Below are 22,482 nucleotides of genomic sequence, written 5' to 3' on the forward strand. Positions count from 1 at the left end.
CAAAATCATGAATTTGAGCTGTTTTTGGGTTGACATGCATATGCAAAACACTGCGTAACTTCAGAACGGTGTACCCGGACGTCGCAAATTTGGTCTCAAAATATGCGAGAGACTTCAATGAAAAATGTCACAAAACGCCGTGGCAAAATCTTTGCGCGTTGCGGAATCGTGGCGCGAAATGTCGAGGGGGGGGTCAAACGACCCCCCCCCCCCCCCAGTTAGAATAGGGTTAACTGATGTTCACATGTGGAATGCTTTCTGTAGAACATCCATCATCCCACTATCATGAGAGTGGTGTTTTTTTCATCTTGATCTTGTCATATACAGAGTGTTCATATTTTAAACAAACATGGATGGGGCTATTTTTAGTAGCAGGGGATACAAAATTCTTCAAATAGTACTGATGGCCCATTGGAGAATCCTGGTGCAGAGCCTCAGGTACCCAAAACTTTGGAAGATCGTTTACTCCTGATCCAGAAACAATACAGCAAGCCAACCTGTATTTCAGTTGTAGGAGACAGAGATTGTTGTGATATATTCGCTGCATTTGCACTCCATAGTTAGATAAGAATGTACTTTAACCAGAATTTGAGAATGTGAATCCCTGTCCCTTGCACCCCTACAGAACGAAATGCGGAGAGAGCGATGGGCAGAGAAGAGGAAGGAGAAAGAAGCCCTGGGTCTGGTCAAGCCCAAGAAACAGAAAGCTGAGGAACCAGTGGTAACAACAACAGTAGCCACAGTCGCAACAGCAACCACAGCATCTCCAGTCCCCGTCACCGTAGTGTCTACCACAAGCAAGCCCGTCCCCACCCCGGCTGTGGAAACCACAGTCACCTCCACCGTCACGCCTGTCGCCATCACGACGTCCAAACCGAAGAAGACGTCGGCGGCCACGGCGGCGAGGAAGAAGATCGCCAAGGCCAAGGCGCGGAAGAAGCTGACCGCCAAGAAGAAGAAGACGAAGGTGGTGAGCAGCGAGGAATCACAGGTGTCGGTACCTGTCATCAAGGAAGAGCCTGAGACTGAGACTGCCATGGTGGAGGCAGTCAGGATGGAAGTGGGTGTTGAGAGCAGTGAACCTGCCCCCAAAGCAGCAGAGAGTGGGGAAACGGGCGATGAGCTATATTGCATCTGCAAGACTCCGTATGATGCATCCAAGTGAGTACATATTCCTTGACCTTGTTGGCTATTAGAATGGAATAGTTGAAAGTTTTGAAATTGATGTTAAAGGACAAGTTCACCTTCATTAACATAAGGATTGAGAGAATGTAGCAATATCAGTAGAACACATCATTGAAAGTTTGAGGAAAATTGGACAATCCGTTCAAAAGTTATGAATTTTTGAAGTTTTTGTGCAGTCACCGCTGGATGAGAAGACTACTGCAGTGTATGATGTCACATGCATACAACAATATAAGGAAAATATAAAAAGAATTTCACAAAATTTCATCTTTTGAAAAAAAGTACACATTCCCCTGACTTGTTACTGACATATGTTATGGGTAATATTATTCCCATTGCCTTTAGAAAGAGGCAAGTCAAGTGCTCTATTATTATGCGAAAAAAGTGAAAATATGTTGAATTTTCTTTACATTTTCTTTATACTGTTGTACTCATATGACATCATGAGCCTTAGTAGTCTCCTCATACAGTGGTTCCAACACAAAAATTTTAAAAATTCATAACTTTTGCATCGATTGTCCAATTTTCCTCAAACTTTCACTGATGTGTTCTACTGATATTGCTGCATTCTCTCATTCCTTATGTTTAGGAAGGTGAACTTGTCCTTTAAACTTTTGATCTCAATACAAGATGTTTACCTCAAAAATTTGCAGCTGTCTATGCTCCAGCCTTCATACAGATGAGCCTTTTCTTTTATAGGTGAAAGGTTTTCTGTATTTTCTCAGAATGAAAAAAAAACAAAACAACAGTTTCCAGAAATAATTAGCTGACTGCTTTTGAATGAACTTTCTGTAATTCATAGGATATCTTTTATCTTTGGGTATTTTCAATCTGTGTGTTGGCTGGATAAAATCATGCTGGACTGAAAATAGTAATGTAAGTGTATGTGTGCTATTAAAGGGATCGTACAATTTTGGTTGAGACCTAACTTCAGGTTTCTAATATTTTTTGGTGAGATAATGAGATACCTCTAATGAAATATTAAAGAGCATTTAATTTCAAGCGGAATTCAACGTTTATTTGATGAAACTTGGTTTTGAAATGGCTGAGATGTCCAAAACAGAGCGATCCTAATAAAAGGTGGGACCCACCTTTTATTATGATCGTTTTGTTTTACTTTGATTTTGGATGCCTCAGCCATTCTAAAACCAATTTTCATCAACTGAACTTTAGATTCCTTTCAGAATGGTATGCTTTGTACTATTTTATAAGTGGTTCCTTGTTATCTCCCAAAAAGTGAAAGGCCCAATCCTCATCTCCACCAATAATATACTATCCCTTTAAATATTGATTGCTATGTTCCTTGGCTTGCTCTGTCACCCCAGATTCTACATCGGCTGCGATGTGTGCCTGAACTGGTTCCATGGATCCTGTGTGAAGGTGACAGAGAAGATGGCCGCTGCTCTCAAGGAGTACGTCTGTGATGCCTGCAAACAGGTCAAACAGGAGACGGACGAGGAACTCTATTGTCTGTGCAGACAACCCTATGATGAGTCACAGTACGTCAACCTTTATGAAAACTTTTTTAAAGCAGTGCTCCAATTTATCCCTCTTGTGTTTCTCTTCTATGTCAAGCACATTTTCAGATTTTTCTTTTCTTTTCAGAATGTTTTTTCTTTTCAGAATTTGGATATTTGTTATTTTTTATCTGTACCTGAAATGTAGTATGGTTTAAATAATGCTAATTTTGTGTTTCTTTCAAAACCAATTTTCATCAAATAAACGTTGAATTACATTCTTTTTCATATTTCTTAAGAGGTTTTTCATTCCACAAAAAAATGTTAAAAACCTGAAGTTAAGTCTCAACTAAAACTATACAATCCCTTTAATGTCAGTGACAAGTAGTTACCTGTAAGTCAATGGGGGCACTTGGTTCTACAATGATGAAGTAAAGAGGATGTCTGGTACGGCCAGAATACTAGAGGGAAAAAGAATAGAACAATTGCAATATCAATAGGTCAGTTTTCATGGGCAACACTGAGATGACCTCTCTCTGTCTTGTGTTAGATTCTACATTGGCTGCGACCGATGCAACGATTGGTTCCACGGCCGCTGTGTGGGCATCTCTCAGGAGGAGGCGGAGAGCATTGAGAACTACATCTGTCCCAAGTGTAAGAGCACCAGCCTCCAGGGCCTGGCCAAGCAGAAGACTCTGACTAGCAAGGATTACGACCACCTCAAGAAGATGCTGAGGCAGCTACAGGTGAGAGAGAGTGAAAGAAAACGTTGGATTTCAGTGTCCCCCATTCCATTTCCCCCATCCCAACATCCTCACCTTTATCTTTTGATTTACGTCAAACATTTACTGCCTCCCTGTGCTGCATGACAGTATTCTTTCTTTCCTCATCACACTTTTCTTTGTTGTTTTCTCTTTCCTCTTTATATCTGATCCTACTGTGTACCTTACTTGTCCTCCTTTTACTTATCCTCCTCCATTCCTTTCTCTATCCTCCTTTCTTTCTTCCTCCTTTCTTTCTTCCTCCCTCGTCTCCATCTGCTATTTCCTCTTTTTCTTACCCATCATTTTGGTGGCCCTCCTCTCTTCATTTCCGTATCCGGGCATTTACCCCCAGAGGGCAATTACCCCCCCCCCCCCCCCCACCCGGCTAAATATTGGTTAGTGGTAAGGTTAGAGTAAAGATTAGGGTTAAGTTTAGGGTTAGGAGTTTGGGTCAAGGTTAGGATTAGGATTAGGGCCAGGGGAAGGGTCCAGGGTAATTGCCCAGGGGGTAATTGCCCTAGACCCTTCATTTCATCTCTCCTCTCCCACATTTCATTTTCAGCTTTCCCTCAAGCTTAGATATGGTCATAAAGCTAGCTTGATTTCTGTATAAGTTTCTAGGTTGGATGGTGTGTTCATTGTGTCGGGGGACTTAAACGAATCCAGCTCATTTTTATGTCTCACATTCACCTGTATTTGAATATGTGCACCTGATAAGTGGGGGGGGGGGGGGCATTTCATGAAACATTTTGTCAGATATTTTTTTTCAGACAAACTGTTATAAGCTACTGAAATCCTTGCATTTGATTGGCTGAGAGCAAATTTCAGACAAATTTGTCAGGCAAAACACTCCGTGAAGCTCGATGAAATGCCCCCCTGATGTGCACTTTGACATTGTAGAGACGTCCTTCAGTGGGTATAAAGCAAAGTTGTGTTTTTATATGGGTTTGGATAGCTCTCTGTGATGGAAACATAGACCAGGAAATCCCACTGTGGTAACCAGTTTCTATGTCTCTCTATGTGGCACTTGTGTCATGAATTAATGTTCATAGTTCATTGTTTTAAAATAGAACTCATAGTTTTTGAAATTGGATTGTTTTAAAAGATAACTTGAAGTTGAATTCATTAACCTTTTGCGTGCCACATTCACTTTTTGTCCAGAGGGATGTGTGTGAATTTCGTGCTCATTTGACTCAGTAGTACAGAAAGGATTTATTGATTTCCCCTATCCTCACTGCAGAGTCATAAGATGGCATGGCCGTTCATTGAGCCTGTGAGTGAATTGGATGCACCTGACTATTATGATGTCATCAAGGAACCTATGGGTAAGAAAGTTAGGCCAGATGCTGGGGAGCAGCGAAAATATGTTTGTTGTATACAGAACACTCCCATCATAAACACAGTTATGAGGTGTGAATTTTCTTCAATTTGTCTCCCTCTACAAATGAAATTTGTAAGATTGCAACTGCGAATCTATGATTTAGCAAACACATTGGACAAAGGAACCACGAGACTCGACCTGTCATCTACTGCTTTCTGGATATCAACACTACAACATGCCATCATTGGTTGCTGGCAGTGAGTAGATGGAGACAAGTGGAAGAAAATTCACACCTCACCCTTCACCCCTCTGCTCGATATTCTCCCACTTTAATGAGCACAGTTAAATAAAGAAATTCTCATTACACTGAAGTAAAGATTCAGGTCCCAAATTAGCACTTTATCATCATATATGCTGTACTGTTAGGCTTTAAGAGAATTTCATATATCAAAAGAAAAGTGACAGTCCCAAGGATGTTTTATAATGGGAGTCACCTATAGCACTTTTCATTGTTTGAAGGAAAGGCCAGGCCTTGTCTCAGTGACTATAAGATGAAAATGTTTCATATTTCTGTTTGGCTTTAAGTGTAAGTTGTAGGCTTCAGGCATCAATGCTATAACTTACTGAATGACTCGCGGTGCTAAAGAATGACAATCAGCCTTTTTATGTTCTGCCTTTCCACTGTGCACTGACTTAAACTTTTTTCAATAACAGAAGAAGACATCTTTTTCCTTTTTTTTATTAAAGGATCTGTTTCTTTGAGAGAGAGAAAAAAAAAGCAAATGGAAGTAATTTTTACCATTTCCTATTCTTGTTCTACCAGACCTCTCAACGGTTGAAGACAGGTTGAAGAACAAGCACTATGTCAAGCTCAGCGACTTTGCCGCTGACATCGGCAAGATCTTTGACAACTGCCGCTACTACAATCCCACTGACACCCCCTACTACCAGTGCGCCGACGTCCTTGAGAAGTTCTTTATACAGAAAATGAAATCTCTCAAATGAGCCTGTAAATAGCAATCAATTCCTAGAAAATCTTTCATATATTTATTTTTTCCTTTTTTGTTTTCCCTTCCGGTGTTACCTGGGAGCTGTGGCTGATGCGTAGTATGTATATTGGTAATTTTTCCCTCTTTTGTAAATAATTTTCTACTGAATTCTGTACAGTTTCTACAATGCTTGTGGAAGGAAATTACTGAAGCTTAATCTGGTATAGCCCTAGCAGCACACTTTCATGAAGAATGATGATTTGTGTTTAAAACTACCCGTTGTAAGGTGGCAGAAATATCAAATCTAATGCAGTGGAGCAAACATTAGGCGTTGATAATGTTGGACACCCCAGTGAACCAAATTAAATTTGTACATAGATACTTTTCTCTGATGCAGAGATGGCTTTCATTGATGCATTGGTGCATTATGTTTTGTAAATTGGCATTCATCTATCGATGGAATGCCGACTTGTACAGTTCAACAGGTGCCATTTCAGATGGGGAAAGGAGAAAATACCATGGGAAAGACTTTATTGTTATACAGTGTACAAAGTGTATATTGGCAAATTCATTCTCAACTTCAGTATTGCGCACAACACTGCACCTGTACATGTTGGCCATATCAGGGAAAAGAGAGAGAGGAAAAAAGAAAGAAAAAAAAAAACATTTTTTTTTTTTTCATACGATCAGACTAACACTTTGTCTGTGCTATGAAAAGTAACAGCATAGATGATAAAATGTGTTCATTTTCATCATGTTTGTCAAAACATTTGACTGTGCCAAAGTTGCACTAGTGTCAAGGCAAGAAATAACTGCACCTTCGTTTTACAGCACAAGTAGCTTTATGCATGGGGGGGGGGGGGAGGTGGGGCAGTCGTATTGTATTATTTGGTGTTTGGTTCATTCCTATGTCAAGCAGAATATTGGGGAGTAGCTGTAAATGTCTTTGTTTGCTCGTTGATGTATTTCTCATGCTCTTTTGCTTGTACCATTTTTCCTGTTTTGTTTGAGTTTAATTTAATGTTCTACAATGCCTAACTTACAGGAAATTTTCACCTATATGTCACACATTGATATGGATTGATTGTCAAAAGTTTTCATTTGTACAGATGTCTATTGTCCATACAGCATGCTGGAAATAGCAGGAATTGATTCTAGTGATAGATTCCTTGACCAGATAACCTTTGACCCCAGTTCCCAGAGTGTCATGTAACAACTTCATGTGGAAGCTCATTCAGTGGAATATAGGACACAGCTTGTGCGTTGTAACACATCCAAACAAACTGAGAAAGTCAAAGAGATTTTTGAAGAGGTGTTTATTGTTAACTCTGTGTTTTGTGGTAAGGTTTCATATCATTACAAAGTAGCCTTGTGGAAGCCATTGTGAAGAATGTGATATTTTTTTTCTAATCTTTTAAGTTTGTCATACTGAAATTAATTCATGGCACTATATAACAAAGGATATTGACCTACCCCTCCCCCTCCCCCTTGTACCGCTGAGTCACACCCTTTATGCCCTAAACCAACATGAAAGGAAATTCACCTGATTTTGTGATTTCTTGCAACTTATAATACTGATGGCTTGACGAAAAATTTTTTTAGTTATGTTCAGATGTCCAGTGCCATTTTCAAATGAAATTTAATAGAAATATGAAAAGAATGGTAGTGGTAGGTTAAACTGAACTTTTGATTGTCCTTTTTGGGAAGTCGATGTTTGCTTTGTTCTCCTCATTTTGCTTTGTTATTTCAGTATGGTGATCAGTTACCCAGTGCTCGTAGGGTAGCTTGTGTGAGAATACGCAACAGCTTTCAAGAATATGATTCTGTTGAATACTTGACAGGCATGCAACACTGTACCATTGTCATATTTGTTAAAATTATTGAGCCTTTGTTTCTCGTGAAACTTTGTACGCTGCTAGCATATGTTTTGATGAAATGTCGTTTAATTCAAATTTACGGCTGAGTGTGTGCTCATAGTTCTTTTACAGCCTTCTCACCAACATTGATTGCAGAGTTTTGTTGCTGTCTTTGATTAGTGGCTATGAACATAAACGTTTGATTTGTCCAGAGTGTAATGAAAGCACAAACTTGCGATGGTGATCAATGTACTCACTGTCAGAAAGTCATTAGAGAAATGTCATACCCAGCGCAGTATAGCGTCATGATGAGATATTCTTATCTATCATAACTTTGCACCATGTTTAGCATGTTTACACCACTTGTTTCATGTGTTGTAATTCCCTGTTGATTGATGCATTGGGCATTCAAATTTTAGACTTAAAAATTAGTTCTATTGGATGGGGGGGGGGGGTAAGGCATGTTTTTAGAGAGGATCAGAGGTGAAATCATAAGAGGGGATAAAATTGAAAAGAGCACATTGCATTGAACCATCTTCAGATGAGCTCATCAGAAGTGTTGAATCTTCTGTGTGTTTATGGCACAAAACCCCATAGCATTGTACACACTGTCCAAAGTCCCTGGCACAAAAAAGGGTGCAGCTGTGTAGCTGTAGTTTTCCTCTGCACTTTACTGCCTGTGGAATCTCTTTGTGACAAATGCAGTGGGACTAACGGCTTTCTCATTTTATGCAAAGCTTATCAACGAAGCATATTCTAGTTTGAAGTGGGCTGTAAGCATTGTAAGTCTACAGAAGCTGACTGGTATGTGTATGTGTGGATAAACACTGTCGTGTGAGAAGGACCCTTAAATGTCCAGTCACAATTTATTTATAATTTTTTCTTTGAGCTAAATGGTCAGCAAGAGCCACAGTTTGTTGCCGTGTGATTTCTCTGGGTAGTTCCAGAGGGTGGTATTGTAATAAAAACAGTAAGAAATAACTTGCTACTATGTCCAGCAGGTGTACAAATATATTCTGCCTTATTAATTGGTAACTGGAGAAGATGCGCAACTAGGCATCTCAAACGCTGATTTCAAAACATCGCTGTTCTCCAACCTCTTCTTTACCCTGTAAAGGCTATGCACCTGACCGAAAAAAATCATTGGTAAGTGAGTTCCAAGTTGGCCCATGAAGATAAAACAGTTGTATATCATTGAAGAATTTAATTGTTGTTGTTGTTTTTTTTTCTGACTCTAACCATTCCCATGCCGTCAGCTGGCTAGGCTTTGTAAATATGGGCAGACTTACATACATGTAGAGACAATTTCTCAAAAGACAAGCAAACCGTTGTGATTCATGTAACTCAGAGTATGCCGAGAAAAAGCCTAGACCATGTTTGGTAAACTTTCTGCTTATCTTCCCCCTTTTGTCACATGAGTCTGAAATGATGTAATACATCGATTAATTCAAAATTTGTGGCTGCTCAATTTGGAGTCCATGTCCTCTTGTGTCATCTTAGTCCCATGTATTCCTTTTCTTTGGAGGATAATTTCCCCCACTTTGCAAGCATGTTTGTCGTAGAAATGAAATGCAGTGACTCACAATCATGCCATGAGTATTTTTCTTTTCTCTAAATTTGGATTGTCTTTTGATTGAGAAGTTGTCACTATCTTTTTTTTTTTTTATGTGAAATTCTTCGTGAATTAGTCATAAAATGTGACTTATTTTTAAAGACCTACTGCTATGGGTACCCGACCTTTACGAATCTTTTGGACACACTAAAAGCAGTGTGAATGTACCATAGCAAGTCAGGGTCGGATTGTGTTCATTTTGTACATAGAGACTGACCCTCCTCTTCACCGGTGAATAAAGTAATGCATTTTTATGATCGAGGAATTTGTAAAGATTGAGAAATATTTTCCAACTGTTAATGTGTACAGCTTGTGTTCCTAGTTAATAAAATATCAATGAAATCAAGGAGATATTCTGTTGCCTTTTACCTTGTTTGCTATGTGCCTGTCTTTTCTTCATAACCGTATTATGTCATGGTATGATGATTGATATATGTAGGGCGAAAATCCGTTGTAATTGAATGTCAAATGTATTACTGTATGAGCTGAAATTTTCGTGTACAGATATTTTCACGAATTGCTACTTGGAGGACATTTTCGCGTGTTGTTAATTTCGCGGTTGTGAGGGACTAACTGAACTTAGCTATTCGCGCGTTATTTTCGCGTGTTGTTATTTTCGCGGTTCAAAGGCAATTCGCGAAATTTGCGAAAATTTCAGCTCGTACAGTATGTAATTATGTAATTGTACATCTTTACCCATATCATTGAATGCACCATGCTCACAGCATCCAATTCCCCAGTTCTGTGCTTAGCCCAGATAAAAATCTTAGGTGTCCTAGATCCTAGTCATGTCCCCTGGCCTTCATCCTGTGTGGTGCTAAACCACTAAATCCTACTTTTCATTTCATTTCATTTCATTTCATGTTATTGTTTCTGCATGGTACAAATAATCAACTATGATCACTTTCAGAAATAAATAATGGTTCATTATTCATGGCTACTTTGCACATGAAAGGTAAGCAAATCATTGTGACAGAGAACAGAGACATAATAAAAGGAAAAAAAAAAAATGAATGTACATGTAGCATACAAGAGGATCCCCAGAAAGCCTAGAGGCCTAGATGTAAAGGCGGAGTATGCAAATATCAAATTGATTTTTTTTTTTTTTTTATCATTATACACAAGTGTGCCCATTTCTCTAGAGCTGTGCATTGGTTATGCAGGGTTTACACTGTAATTGCCTGTTACAGATAACATACAGAAGGCCACTGGGTGCATATGATCAATCTGTAAGATCCCACAAAGAAACACTGCTTGAAATAGCATACAATGTAATTCCTGGATTGACAAACTTATGAGACAATACAATGTACTATGTACATTACACTGGATTTCACATCACATGATTGGCCAACAGTTTGTTTTAAAAGGAAACCCAAACTATAAAAGTATAAATGTGAATTGAGTGAAAGCAGTGATTTTAGTATAACATATCAAAGCAAGTTTGAGGAAAATCAGACAAATGATTCCAAAGTCATGAATTTTTAAAGCTTTGTGCCATCATCCCCACGGCAAAAATCCAATTGAAATTGTTTGATAAGAAGACTTCTAGGGTTCATGATGGCATTGTAGACAACATACAATGAAAATTTAAGGAGAATTCAAAAAGAAATAAAAATCATTGTTATATTACTCATGCTTTCTGAAGTCAAGTGCTCTTTAGAAAAGCGAATTTATGTTGAATCTTGTTAAGAGTTTCTTAGACCATAGATCATCATTTCGCGAAAGATGTATTTACCTTGTGTAATGCTCGACAATCACATTCGGATTTATGTTTCAGAAGGACAAGCGAAGTAAAAGCAATATTGTTGGAATTCATTTACCGTAGTGAGTTATCTTATTTAGAGTGCAGAGATGACATAAACATATATAAATATAAACATATGAATAGTGGTTGAGCTCAAATGCACTATGCAAAGTACTAGAATGTGAGCCAAAAAGTGTTTATACAGTTGAACCTCTCGTATGCGGACAAGTCGGGACCGGGGCTCATCCGGATAAGGGATTTGGCCGGATACGGGAGACTCAATGCTTTATACATGTACATATATACATACACATGTACTAATGTAGCCCATTGTAGTACCACATGTAGTAATGTGTATACTGCAACCTTTTCATTGTTACATTTGGGGATGTTTGGGGATGTTGAAATGTCTGGAGGTAAGCAATTTGGAAGGAAATTTGATGTAATGTATGTTAATCTTGTTGGAAGTAATATGTAATTCATGTGTGTTTGGGTAGGAGTTGTCAAGGAGTTGGGAATCCCCCTTTCCTCCCGTAATTATTTAAAAAAAAAAATCACGGCGAGATTGCGTCCGTATAATAGAGAGATCCGGATAAAGGGAGGCCGGATAAGAGAGGTTCAACTGTAATTAAGTCTACATCATTGACTAAAACTATGCCATAGGGAACATGGCTTTCAACTGTTGGTGAATAAGCTGTGAGAAAAGTTTGATGAGGTGAGAGGAACAAAATAAAGAAAACAGTGGCGGATCCAGAGGGGGGCGCAAGAGGCACACGCCCCCCCCCCTTTATTTATCGTTAAAAACAAAAGAAATAAAAAGAAAAAAAATGAAATGAAACCCGGAAGTGTATTCATCTATTAGACTGTTGTCATTATTGATAGTCTGATTTGAATTAAACGAAACAAAGACATGCGACCTCTCTACTCTAGTACTAGTACTCTGCTCGTGCAAAGGATGGAATTGAGCAGGTCGAAAATGGTCCCCCCATCCTCGCCCCTCCACCACTACCACCACAACCACCCTCACCGAAAACATTCGTGACTAGAAAACGAATAGCGAAAGAGGGCGTTACATCTTCAAAACTATTACAAGGATGCGCCAAATTTGAGATGTTCGTGACTGGTCATGGATGAGCAAAGTCATCCCCGAAAGAATGTGCTGCATCCTTTCAGCAAATTACCAGAATTGAACACAGCCGTTATATTGGTATGTCTCACCAACTTACGTACTTTACCACTTTATATGTCAACTATGTATGCAAATTCACGAGTATAAACAGACAGAGTCTCATAGCGTATCGACCAGTGCAGTGGGAAATTAACACAGTCCCATACCTTTATATTCGTGATGCCTAGATATTTTAATGCTTACATTTTACTCTAGCTCTAGTAACTAGGGTTCTAGGTCTAGATGTTCTAGACCCTAGCTCTATTTTTAATGACAGTTGATTGTAGCAAGTGTTGATAAGAGGCGGAGTTACCTAAATTCTGGGCTGGGGCGTAAGAACTGAAGTGGAGGGTAGGCCTAACTATACACAGCCCAGTCGCCGCTGTACATACGTAGCACGACACAGTCAGACCGCAACGTCCTGAAAAGCCTTCGCATTTATCGTACGCGTATGCATGGACCTCGCGGACATGAATACGTAATGAGCTGGGAGACCACATTTTTAGAGTGTCTGTAAATCTAAACGACATTATCAATCTTCATGATTTATATATCGATAAAAAGCTGAAGAGTTGCACTTTGATGAAATTTGACCACTTGAAAGGTTATGACATATAAAATATACTGAACAAGGAAATTATAAAACACAAAATTTGCATATTTTCCATTCTTCTTAAGGGGCACACTAGACCGACGAAATTAAGGTGGACCAAAATGGAAGAGGTATAAAATGAAAGAGGAAATGTCATTCTATGAAAACATAATGACTTTATGTGGACTGATCCTATGAACGGGTCAGGTTGGCGAATAAATCATTGCGTTGTACAGTTAATTTTTGACGAGATTTCAGTTTGCCGCGAATACGCGTTTCTGATTGGTTAATTCCCTCTGAGCGGAGAGTTGAACGCACCTCGCGGTGCAGTAAACGTGTACTCTACATAACAGTAATACACTGTGTGTAGATGACAGTGTAGGACCCTATGGTGTGTGTGTGCGCGCGCACAATGTGTGTATACGCGCTCAGGTTCAGGCAACTGCAGCTGGTGTAAGATCTCCACGTAAACAACAAGAACAACACTCCACTCTGATCGACAGCTCAACTTTGGCTTGAACTTTTTTTTTGCCGGCACAACTAGATAAGAGTAGAGTGCATTAATAAGTAGCATACAAATCAATAATACAAGATCTAGCACTGTGTTAGCACACATGAGTTCTTTGGGGCTCTCTTTTTGGTATTAGAATAATTATTCCTTATTAATCCACTGTATACATCGCTGAGTAATTTATCTAATGATACCCTGGGAGCGCATGTATCTCAAATTGCCACACTATGATTTTTACTCGACGAGACTTTCAATTTTTATTGTTTTCTAAGCGAGGGACCAATTCAGTTCTTAGTGTGCTGTTATAACAGGTATATCTAAAACGTTGACTATCATTCATGTGGTGATTCAACCTATGAACGGGTCGGGTTGGCAATAAATAGAAAGCCTTGTTCTAATTTGTCTAAGGGTCGTTTGGAAAATATCGATATAATGCAGAGATATGAATAATGATATCATAAGCTCATTTTGTATAATGTAAGCATTAAAAGGTGTGATTTATTTCAAATATTCACAAACCATGTCAATTGGTCACGGATAGTAGATCTTCATGTCGCCAATAAGTGAATCTCGTAGACCATGCACTTTGTCTTTGTCTCGCAAAATCTCGCGTGCTGAGAAGGACATGCGCAAAAACCTGCGCGTACGATAAATTTTTGATTTGAGCTCATTAACAGCAGCGTTGCGGTCTGACTGGACAGGGCTGCACCAGCGAAGCTCCAAACACGAAGAGGGTCTAACGATCGCATGCGATCGGATTGAATTTTGATACTTTAGATTATTTTTTTGTCACTTCAAACTCATCTGACGAACAAAATGATAATGAGACTTCATATCTATGCTATGAATATTGAAATTTAGATTTAATAACTTACCTAAAATGATGGCTATATGCAGCATGTGTGAACGGTTCACGAACGGTACATCGACCCATCGTCTTTCACGCCAGGCCATTTCCAATATCCGGGAGGTCACATGATCTGAATGCCCTTTCAAAAGGTTGCGCTGTCGACCGTGCTGCTACACCAACACTCAAGCAGCGCATCGCATGCACGCAAAAGATTTCCGCAGAGATCAAGGCGCCATTTTGAATTCTGCAACGATAAACCCCGACGGTGTTATAGGGAATCCGCCAGAAAGTATCATTTTTTTGGTTCCATGGACTTATAACGAGGGCTCTCAATGGACTTACGAACCTTCTGTAATACAAGCATGCACTTAAGGTGAGTAACGTTTGGTAACGTGTACATTGTTTATAAAGAACGTATAAATTTTCATAAGTTTTGTAGTTGTGTTGTGGTTCCCCACTTTGAAGGTGCCCGCTCGCTGGTCAGACGCTGTATTCGTGTAGCGTATTAACAGCGTCTGGTCGGGCTAGCCTAACAGGTGCTCAGCTCTCAACTCGATCAGAGCAGAGTCACTTTATCTAATGATTTTAATCACATTAATGATTGCTCGAGCTCAACAAGAGATCTATTTTACATTGTTAGAATTGATAGAAAAATAAATCTAAAGCAAGCCACATAGTTCGACCATGGCATAACGTCATTCAAAATTTGACCACTGTAGCTGCACCGGCTACATGTAGAACAGTTGACTAGAACTTAAGTGGAAGATTGGTCTGTAATTTGTAAAGTGTATCTGGTCGTCCATGTTACTTGTAATTTGTGTCATTCTGATATGTTCAGATATGTTGTGATATGTTCCATGCCATGGAGACTGCATTTGTCTCCAGGGGAAGGCCGATAAAGTAAAAAAAAAAAAAAAAAAATGATACAAGACTCCTCCGGAGAGACGGATTTTTCTTTTTATTAGAATAGATGCTTTTCTCTTTTTGCGTGCTGTCGAATTTTGGCACAGGAAGTCAAACCTAGCTTGGTTTTCTTTTTTTTTTTTTTTTTTTTTTTTTTTTTTTTCATTTCAACTTGAGTGTGGTAGGTACTATTACTCCAAGAACAATGAGAACATGTTCTTTCCGATGTTATCATCTTATAGGCTTTAAAAATCAGTTTGATGAATCTCTTTTGAGATGTGCTTACAAGTTAATATACAAGGGCAGAGATCCTGCCCAGCCCATTGTGATTTGTGGTATGGGGCCTACTCAATCAAAATAATTATCAATTTCCTCCGCCAAGGGAGGAGGTTACGTTTTCATGAGTGTTTGTTTGTTTGTTTGTTTGTTTGTTTGTCTGTTTGCAAAATAACTCAAAAAGTAGTGAACAGATTTGGAGACACAAGTAACAGATTATTAAATTTTGATGTAGTGATCCTGGAATTTTTATGGATTTTATGAAGGATTTTTGATATTTTGGCAAGTAGGGTCAATGAACTTGGGAGTTCAAGCTGCGCATATTTGAGGTTTGCATGGTGCTCTAGATTCTGCTAGGGTGAGGCAGCACGCAGTTGAAAATTGATGACGTAACAAAAGGCTTCTATATTGGGAAAGTGAGCTACTTTCAGCACGTACGTATAAGTGGAAATCACTGATCTCTATGGAAGACCAAGATCAGTAGTGGAAAAAACCTGCTTGGCAGAGGTCTGCATTCTTAGAGTGCTTTTCTAGTTAATACGATTGATAGACCCTAGCTCTGGATCATATTTTCCTGTTTCATTCTGTACTCATAGGCCTTATCCCCGCTTTAACGTTAAAGTGAAAACATAGTTTTGGTAAGGGTTTGAGAACCCGTCCGGCACAATTTCATATTTGCTTGTAATATATCAAAAGAGTCTACAAAAAAACTTACCTGGCTGACGTGATTTGCCGGGATGATGAGTTGTTTCGGAGTATTTTAAGGTCAAAAGTAAAAGTCGGTATACCGACTTTTATTCCAGAAGGATCCAGGTTAATTCGGTCTCGGGGACAACTCGGCCCTATTTCTGACAATTTATACACAGTTTGTGATTGCCATATTCTATACATAGGCACTTGATAGGGGCACATTAATTTTGCATGTGCGCCAAAGAGATACTTTGATGCGTGCGTTGTTTCAACTCGGCCAATAACTGCGACCAGCCAGAACGAGAAGCGCTCCCATAGTACAACACTGTATAATCTAGAGGGACAACTCGGCCCCGCCGTCAAAACAAGTCCAAGTTAGCCTGACCCCGATCAGGGAAGTTCTGAGATGCGAACATTTTTGGTTAATATTTCACATTTTCGTCATTACCCAACGAATATCTTGCCATTACTTACAGCGTTATTCCACACATTTCTTAGGCATACGTGTACATTTTGGGGCGAAATTTGACAATTTTGCAGGCTTACCAGAACTATGTTTTGGCTTTAGGTTAGTATTCATGTCAGTGAGCAGTTCTGCTGTCAAATGAACATTTATCAATCATTTTCTTTACAGCTTGTCGGCTGTCAGGCAATTGACACAAAAACTCTGGCTAGGACCCTAGTGGATCTCAGTACAGATGTTTCACTTCAAGTGTGAGTATCTTTTTTTTTTAGTCATCATGCCATGCACATCCATGCTTTGAAAAACCAGTCATGTGTATGATGGCTTTCACAATGCTCACAGCATCTTGTGTTGCTACATGGAAGTGGTTTTTATGAAGGAGTCTCGCACTAGGGAAAAGTTGACTTCCGTTGAGCTCTTTACCAAGCAGTATCAGGGCATCATAATAAAAGGGGGTAGAATACATGGTCACTCTTATTCACTTTCATTAGATTCGTACGGATTTGATTGAACAGGTGTAAATGTGACCCGCTACAACAAAAGGATCCTAAAATCGCTGACGGGCGAGCCACGCATGGCCCAGAAAAATGCTATTTTCAGGCCTTTCCTTTGATCATTTGGCTTCGAAATTTCGGCAGATGATAGAAGATACATTAGACTGCAAAATTATGTCAAAAACAGAAATCTGAACGTTTTGACACATTTTGGTGATCTGACTTAAACTCGATTTTCTGTGCTCACCCGTCAGCGACTTTAGCATCCTTTTGTTGTAGTGGGTCACAAATAATGTGTTGAGTGTTGCTACAAAGAAGCAGTTAATTGTTGAGATGAAAAGGTATATAATGTGCATTTTTTTTGGGGGGGGGGCAAAGTATGTTTCTATGGAAAGTGGATTGCAGTCACTGGTTGTTACATGATTTCCTTGCAATATCAGGGCATCTGCTGTCACTTACAATTCAGGAAAATGTAAAATGCTTTTGTGTATTTCTATTCACATGTTGCTGTGATGCATCAGTAGAAAACGTATGTACACAAGATTGAATCTGTTTGATGACTTGTTAGTACTTGAATGTTGTTGTTAGCAACTGTAGGTTCTTATACAACTAAGAACCAGTAATGATAAACAAGTCACTAGTGTTTTATTTTGATACAGGGTATATGAAATGGATATCAAATAATATGAAGAGCAAGCAATGATAGATCAATTAGATTGCAATAAATGTAAGCAAAATTGCAGAGATATTTCCATTCTGGTCAGAATTTATCACCAAACTTGCTCCAAGTTTTCATCAAAAAGTATCCATATCAATCTAGCATTTAACAATGTAAGATTTGCTGAGTTACAAAGGGAGAGGAAAAAAGGGCAAATGTTGACACTTTTGTTTATTACTTTTAGACGTACAGCTACAAGCCTGCCCCTCCCACCTGAGAATGATGACCAGAGACCAAAGATTGACCTTGTGGTCTTCTTGCTTGATGCCAGTGTGAAAATGAGGTGAGAAAGCCACTACAAGCAAACTATGAATTCCACAGATTATGCTTAAACTTTCAGATTTTAGCTTAAAGGGGATGGCTAGTAACTGATCAGTGGGAATCAGTGGGAATACTGGGAGATGATTGTTCCAATCTTTGTGGGATTCATTTAAGAGTACATTATATATCTATTGTTGTGTGAAAATTACTTGCTTCAGAATGGTCTCATATTCAAGTAATGTGCAATTTAATGTTTCCAGGTTAGCATGCCTGTACAGTGACGGGGCATTAAACTGCACATTACTTGATCAGTTACTAGCCTTCCCCTTTAAGATGAAAAAAAAAAAAAAAAATTGTACATAATATGTACAGTGCACTCCCGTTATAACGAACACAGTTGTAGCAAAATTTCATATACAATGAAGTAAAATTCAGGGCTCAGAATTATCATCTACATATCTTTGTCCACTCTTATATGTAAAAAAACAACAACAACAAAATAGATATAACAAAAGAAAACTGCTAGTCGAGAGGACTTTGTTCGAACTGAAGTTGCCTGTATACATGGTATGTCTTTACCTTCATGAATTCTACCTTACGATTTGCCAATCAATCAATCAACATCAGTAAAAAGTTTCTTGCAGCAAATGTTTATTCTTATCAAGTACATTCTCTATATTATCTGGTAGGAATGCTGATACATGTGTATATGAGCTGTGAAGAGACTATGTCTTGTGACCGTATATATATGTTTGTGCATGTGTGTGATTTATTTCATATCTTTAATGCTTTAAATATCAACTGTGGTTGAGAAATTGAATTAGCATGGTACAGATGAATGGAGATGGGTGTTGCAGACATGAAATGTACCTGGTTTACTTCTTCTACCTTTTTTTTCCAACAGAAAGAAAGACATAGAATGGATGTTATAGATTTTTACTCCAAATGATTGTTGTGTTTAATATTATATAGAGTCATTGCAGATTAGATATTGATTTCTCGGAAGTCAATTGTTTCACTTATCTGTTGGAAATGTGCATTTCAGCATGAAGGTCATTGCTGACTCTGTGGGACACCTGGACATGAGCTACTTCATCGGGCGAGTCTGCTTCGTGGTCCTCAATGCCAGCAGCGAGCAGTCCCACTGTGCCGACATCGGCGATATTGTCGGCCTCTGTGATACCTACAATTCCCCAATGCTCACTGGTAATCTTGAGGTCAGTCTCTTTTTTGAATATCTACTCATTAGCCTGAATTCACAAAGGAATTTAGAATTTAGTCCTTCGCTTATGCTAATATTTTCTGTGTAAATGCACTTGACATATTGCATGGGCCAACAGACGTCCAATGTGACCATGTACTGATTCTTGCGTGTGAAAGGTATGCTCATATTTTTTGCACTTATTCTAGTCCATATACTAAATTCAAACCAAGGATTTGATTTTAACTACCTTCTTGAATTTGTGCCAATGTGTATTTCATCTCCTTAAGATTATAATTGCAGGCGGTTTGTAATAATGATTTGATAAACATCAGTGATAGATCTTCATATAAACAAACCAGCAACAACAAAATGCATACGTTCACATTATTTCTTAAAATTTTCAAAAAAGCTGTGCTGTACAATGCAGTTTTATTGCCAATTTATCAACATTATTCTTTAAACACCTTTACCTACAGGTCTCTCTCTTTTTAAGGGGTGATTGTAGGGAATCAAATGAAGTGAAAAGTATGGACCTTGTCTCTGTTCTGCATCATGACCAATACATGTCCAATATATAAATATACAAAGTGTTCTTTCATGTATTATCCCTTGCATTAGTCAAGAAATATGCTGATTGAATACATAACTTTCTCCTCTCCACACCAACTCAAGCTGCTTTGAGCGAGAGATGAACTGTTGGCATTCTGCTTTGTGCTGTTTGTTTGTTTGTTTGTTTGTCAAGATGAAACATGTCTATCAGTGAACTGGGGTAAACAGGACTTTCAGTAGTTTGTTTTATAGACAGTGGGTGACACTAGTGCCCCCTATGTTTCCTGGTATGTCACTTTAGTGTATCTATATTATGTTCATTTATTTCCTTTATTCAGAAAAGAATTGATAGAGCTATTTCAGAAAGGTTTCGTCTTTGATTCATTTGATGCCACAGTAATGTAAGCTGTAATGATCATTGATTCATGTAGTGCTGTGGATGTTCTCTCAGGCATTCCTTTGTATTCTTGATGATCAATGTTATCCTTGTTGTTCTTGTTCCTCTTTGACATGTTACTAATATGCAGCCAGAAAGCCAGAGGCAAAGCCTGGCAAGGAGACTACTGGAGATAACCTGGGTTGCTGCTGGATTCAAACCGGGGGTCAGTCCGCTCCTTATCCAGTGCACCAGGCGCTCCTATCAGTTTGCTGAGGCCCTCTGACCACGCCCATTACCAACATTGCTTGCAGATTAAGGGAAGTGGGTCGGATGCAAAAATGTGATAATGTGGGTCATCTGGTCCTGTCCAGATGTATACAGGTACTCTCTGCTCTACATTAAATGATGCTGCTGTTGACCTAGTGCTCAGCTGAATTTTGGAGATGAAAGAAAAGGATCTGATACAAATTGGGGTTTCTTGATTGTCAGAGGCTTCTGCGATTACATGAGTGGAATTTTAGAAAGGAAGCATATTGTTTGTTAGAAATCGACAATGCAAAGTCAACTATACTGTTTGAGTGTCAATTACTGTATACACCTTATGTTCAGAAGTATAATATTTTGCAAATTGGGATATACTGGACAATTTTGTAAGTGGTTCATCAAGATCAAAGGTCAAAGGTCTAAAATTTGCATTTTCAGCAGTAACTTCTGCTGGGAATATCCACTGGTGATGTAATTTTGTTTTAAAGATACAAATAGATGGATTTATTTTTTTAACTTGAAATAAAAGCAGTGAAAGGACAAAGATATTTCCAGTCATTTCATCAGCTAAAATACTGTCCAATGGTGATGTAAGTTTGAAGACAGAGAGGAGATAAATTAACAATTATTTGCATGAACATGATACTGGTGAAAGGCCAAAGTTCAACATCAAAGGTCACTGTCCTTTGTTAAAGTTGTAAGTTGAAAAGTTGAATTAGGAGTGTTTATTGGTAACATTACCTGGTGAGAGTGGAAAAAAGTGAACAATTAATTGACCAAAATGACATGGATGAAAGGGTCATAGGTCAAGGTCAAATGTTCTTTTTGGCATATATAGCGATTGTGTGAGGGGTAGAGGCATCCAAGTCAACTGCACAATAGTTCAAATACACTCTTTTGTAATTGAAAGGTTTCAGTTAGTTTCACCACCACAATATTTCTTGCTTAGACTGTACGAGTACTTAGTTACTTTTGTTTGTCTCCCAGGCAAAGTATTCAACTTTCCAGCTATGACCCTGAATTCAACCAGTCCATACATTGCAGTGTATTGGTACATACAATGTGGTTCAACAAACATAATGGCAAACTGATCTTAGTCTTTTCTTTAGATGCAACAGTTTGTATGCATCTTACCATTTGTACAGTGTACAGTTTGAAAGTATTTATATTGATGATGATGATGATGATGATGCTTTATGTCATTCAAGGAATGATTTGTAAATAAACTTTTTGAACTAGAGCATCAGTTCCATCTTTTTATAAACCGGGTGTTTTCTTCTGGTAAGCAGTGATTCATTGGCATCGACGTGGATGGCTGTCTTTACATGGGAGTCTGTACTCATCAAAGCACCCACGATATAGGCTTACATACAGTGGACTCTAGTTATAACGAAGTCCTCGTGACTGGCAGTTTTCTTTCGTCATATCAAAATTTCTTTATAACAATAAAATAACATAGGGAGGATAATGCTGCGGCCTGAATTTTTATCTCGTTGTAACCGGAATTTCGTCATAACCGTGTTCGTTATAACAGGAGTGCACTGTACTAGCCTTCTTCACTCATAGCCTGCTATTGCTATGATAGACATGGTATGTAAAAATGTGCATGTGCTGTGGATTTCAGTATGCCACTTTAGTGCATCCAGAGAATGTCTTTACTAACTACAGGCAAACCCTGTTATAGTTGAGAACACAGATACAAGAAGATTTTGTTCTAAAGAAAAAACTCTGGCTGTCCCAAATACAGGTGAACCCTGTTATCTTGAATTTCTCATTGTCACAAAATGTTGTTGAAATGGAGAACTTGGACAAGGAAAATAATGACCCTTTCTCTGTCATTATTTAAAAAAAAAAAAAATCATTCTAATGAAATCTCGCATGCGTTTTCGTCATAAGAGGGTTTGGCTGTATTATGCTATAATGGGACTTCCTGAGATGATTGTGGTTGTGCATTCTACATCTGTAGAATGAAAATTCAAGTTTATTTGTGTCTGTGAACTGTGGTGTTGTGGTCCAGTGGTTGTGCACTGTCATTCAAGTCCTGGCACAGCATTTGTGTCCTTGAGCAAGGTTATTTATCACCACATTCTTCATAATATCCATCTTGTACGTAAATGGATGCAGTACCTGTGAATAGTTGCTGGATATAGCGTGTGTGTGTGCCATCACTGGACAACCTGGCAGGAATATTCCCAAGTGAGTAAATTGTCTGTGTGGGTTTGAACAATA

At 38.7% G+C, this 22,482-nt stretch overlaps 2 protein-coding genes across 2 annotated transcripts in view; both read left to right on the plus strand.

Annotated features, from left to right (window-relative positions):
- LOC140231489 (nucleosome-remodeling factor subunit BPTF-like) overlaps positions 1-6,531 on the plus strand; it is a 31,350-nt gene extending 24,819 nt beyond the window's left edge. The window contains exons 16-20 of the mRNA XM_072311619.1: positions 626-1,161; positions 2,511-2,684; positions 3,193-3,388; positions 4,647-4,731; positions 5,551-6,531. Coding sequence (XP_072167720.1) covers positions 626-1,161; positions 2,511-2,684; positions 3,193-3,388; positions 4,647-4,731; positions 5,551-5,732 — 1,173 coding nt within the window. The 3' untranslated portion in view covers positions 5,733-6,531. The remainder of the gene's footprint in view (positions 1-625; positions 1,162-2,510; positions 2,685-3,192; positions 3,389-4,646; positions 4,732-5,550) is intronic.
- Positions 6,532-12,028: 5,497 nt separating this feature from the next.
- Positions 12,029-22,118, plus strand: LOC140231520 (centromere protein M-like). Its single transcript, XM_072311654.1, has 5 exons — positions 12,029-12,138; positions 16,556-16,635; positions 17,781-17,879; positions 18,903-19,074; positions 20,138-22,118. Exons 1-5 carry the CDS (start codon positions 12,058-12,060, stop codon positions 20,270-20,272), a joined length of 567 nt encoding a protein of 188 aa, XP_072167755.1. The 5' UTR covers positions 12,029-12,057; the 3' UTR covers positions 20,273-22,118.
- Positions 22,119-22,482: the final 364 nt, after the last annotated feature.

This window comes from Diadema setosum, chromosome 8 (genome assembly GCF_964275005.1).
Source record: "Diadema setosum chromosome 8, eeDiaSeto1, whole genome shotgun sequence".
Lineage (NCBI taxonomy): Eukaryota > Metazoa > Echinodermata > Echinoidea > Diadematoida > Diadematidae > Diadema > Diadema setosum.

Excerpts from the sequence above, each read along its gene's own strand:
- LOC140231520 (XM_072311654.1), top strand. The coding sequence starts at position 12,058 with ATGGATGAGCAAAGTCATCCCCGAAAGAATGTGCTGCATCCTTTCAGC. Across the intron at positions 12,139-16,555 it reads TGAACACAGCCGTTATATTG|CTTGTCGGCTGTCAGGCAAT; the intron begins GTATGTCTCACC and ends TTTTCTTTACAG. Across the intron at positions 19,075-20,137 it reads TGCTCACTGGTAATCTTGAG|CCAGAAAGCCAGAGGCAAAG; the intron begins GTCAGTCTCTTT and ends ACTAATATGCAG.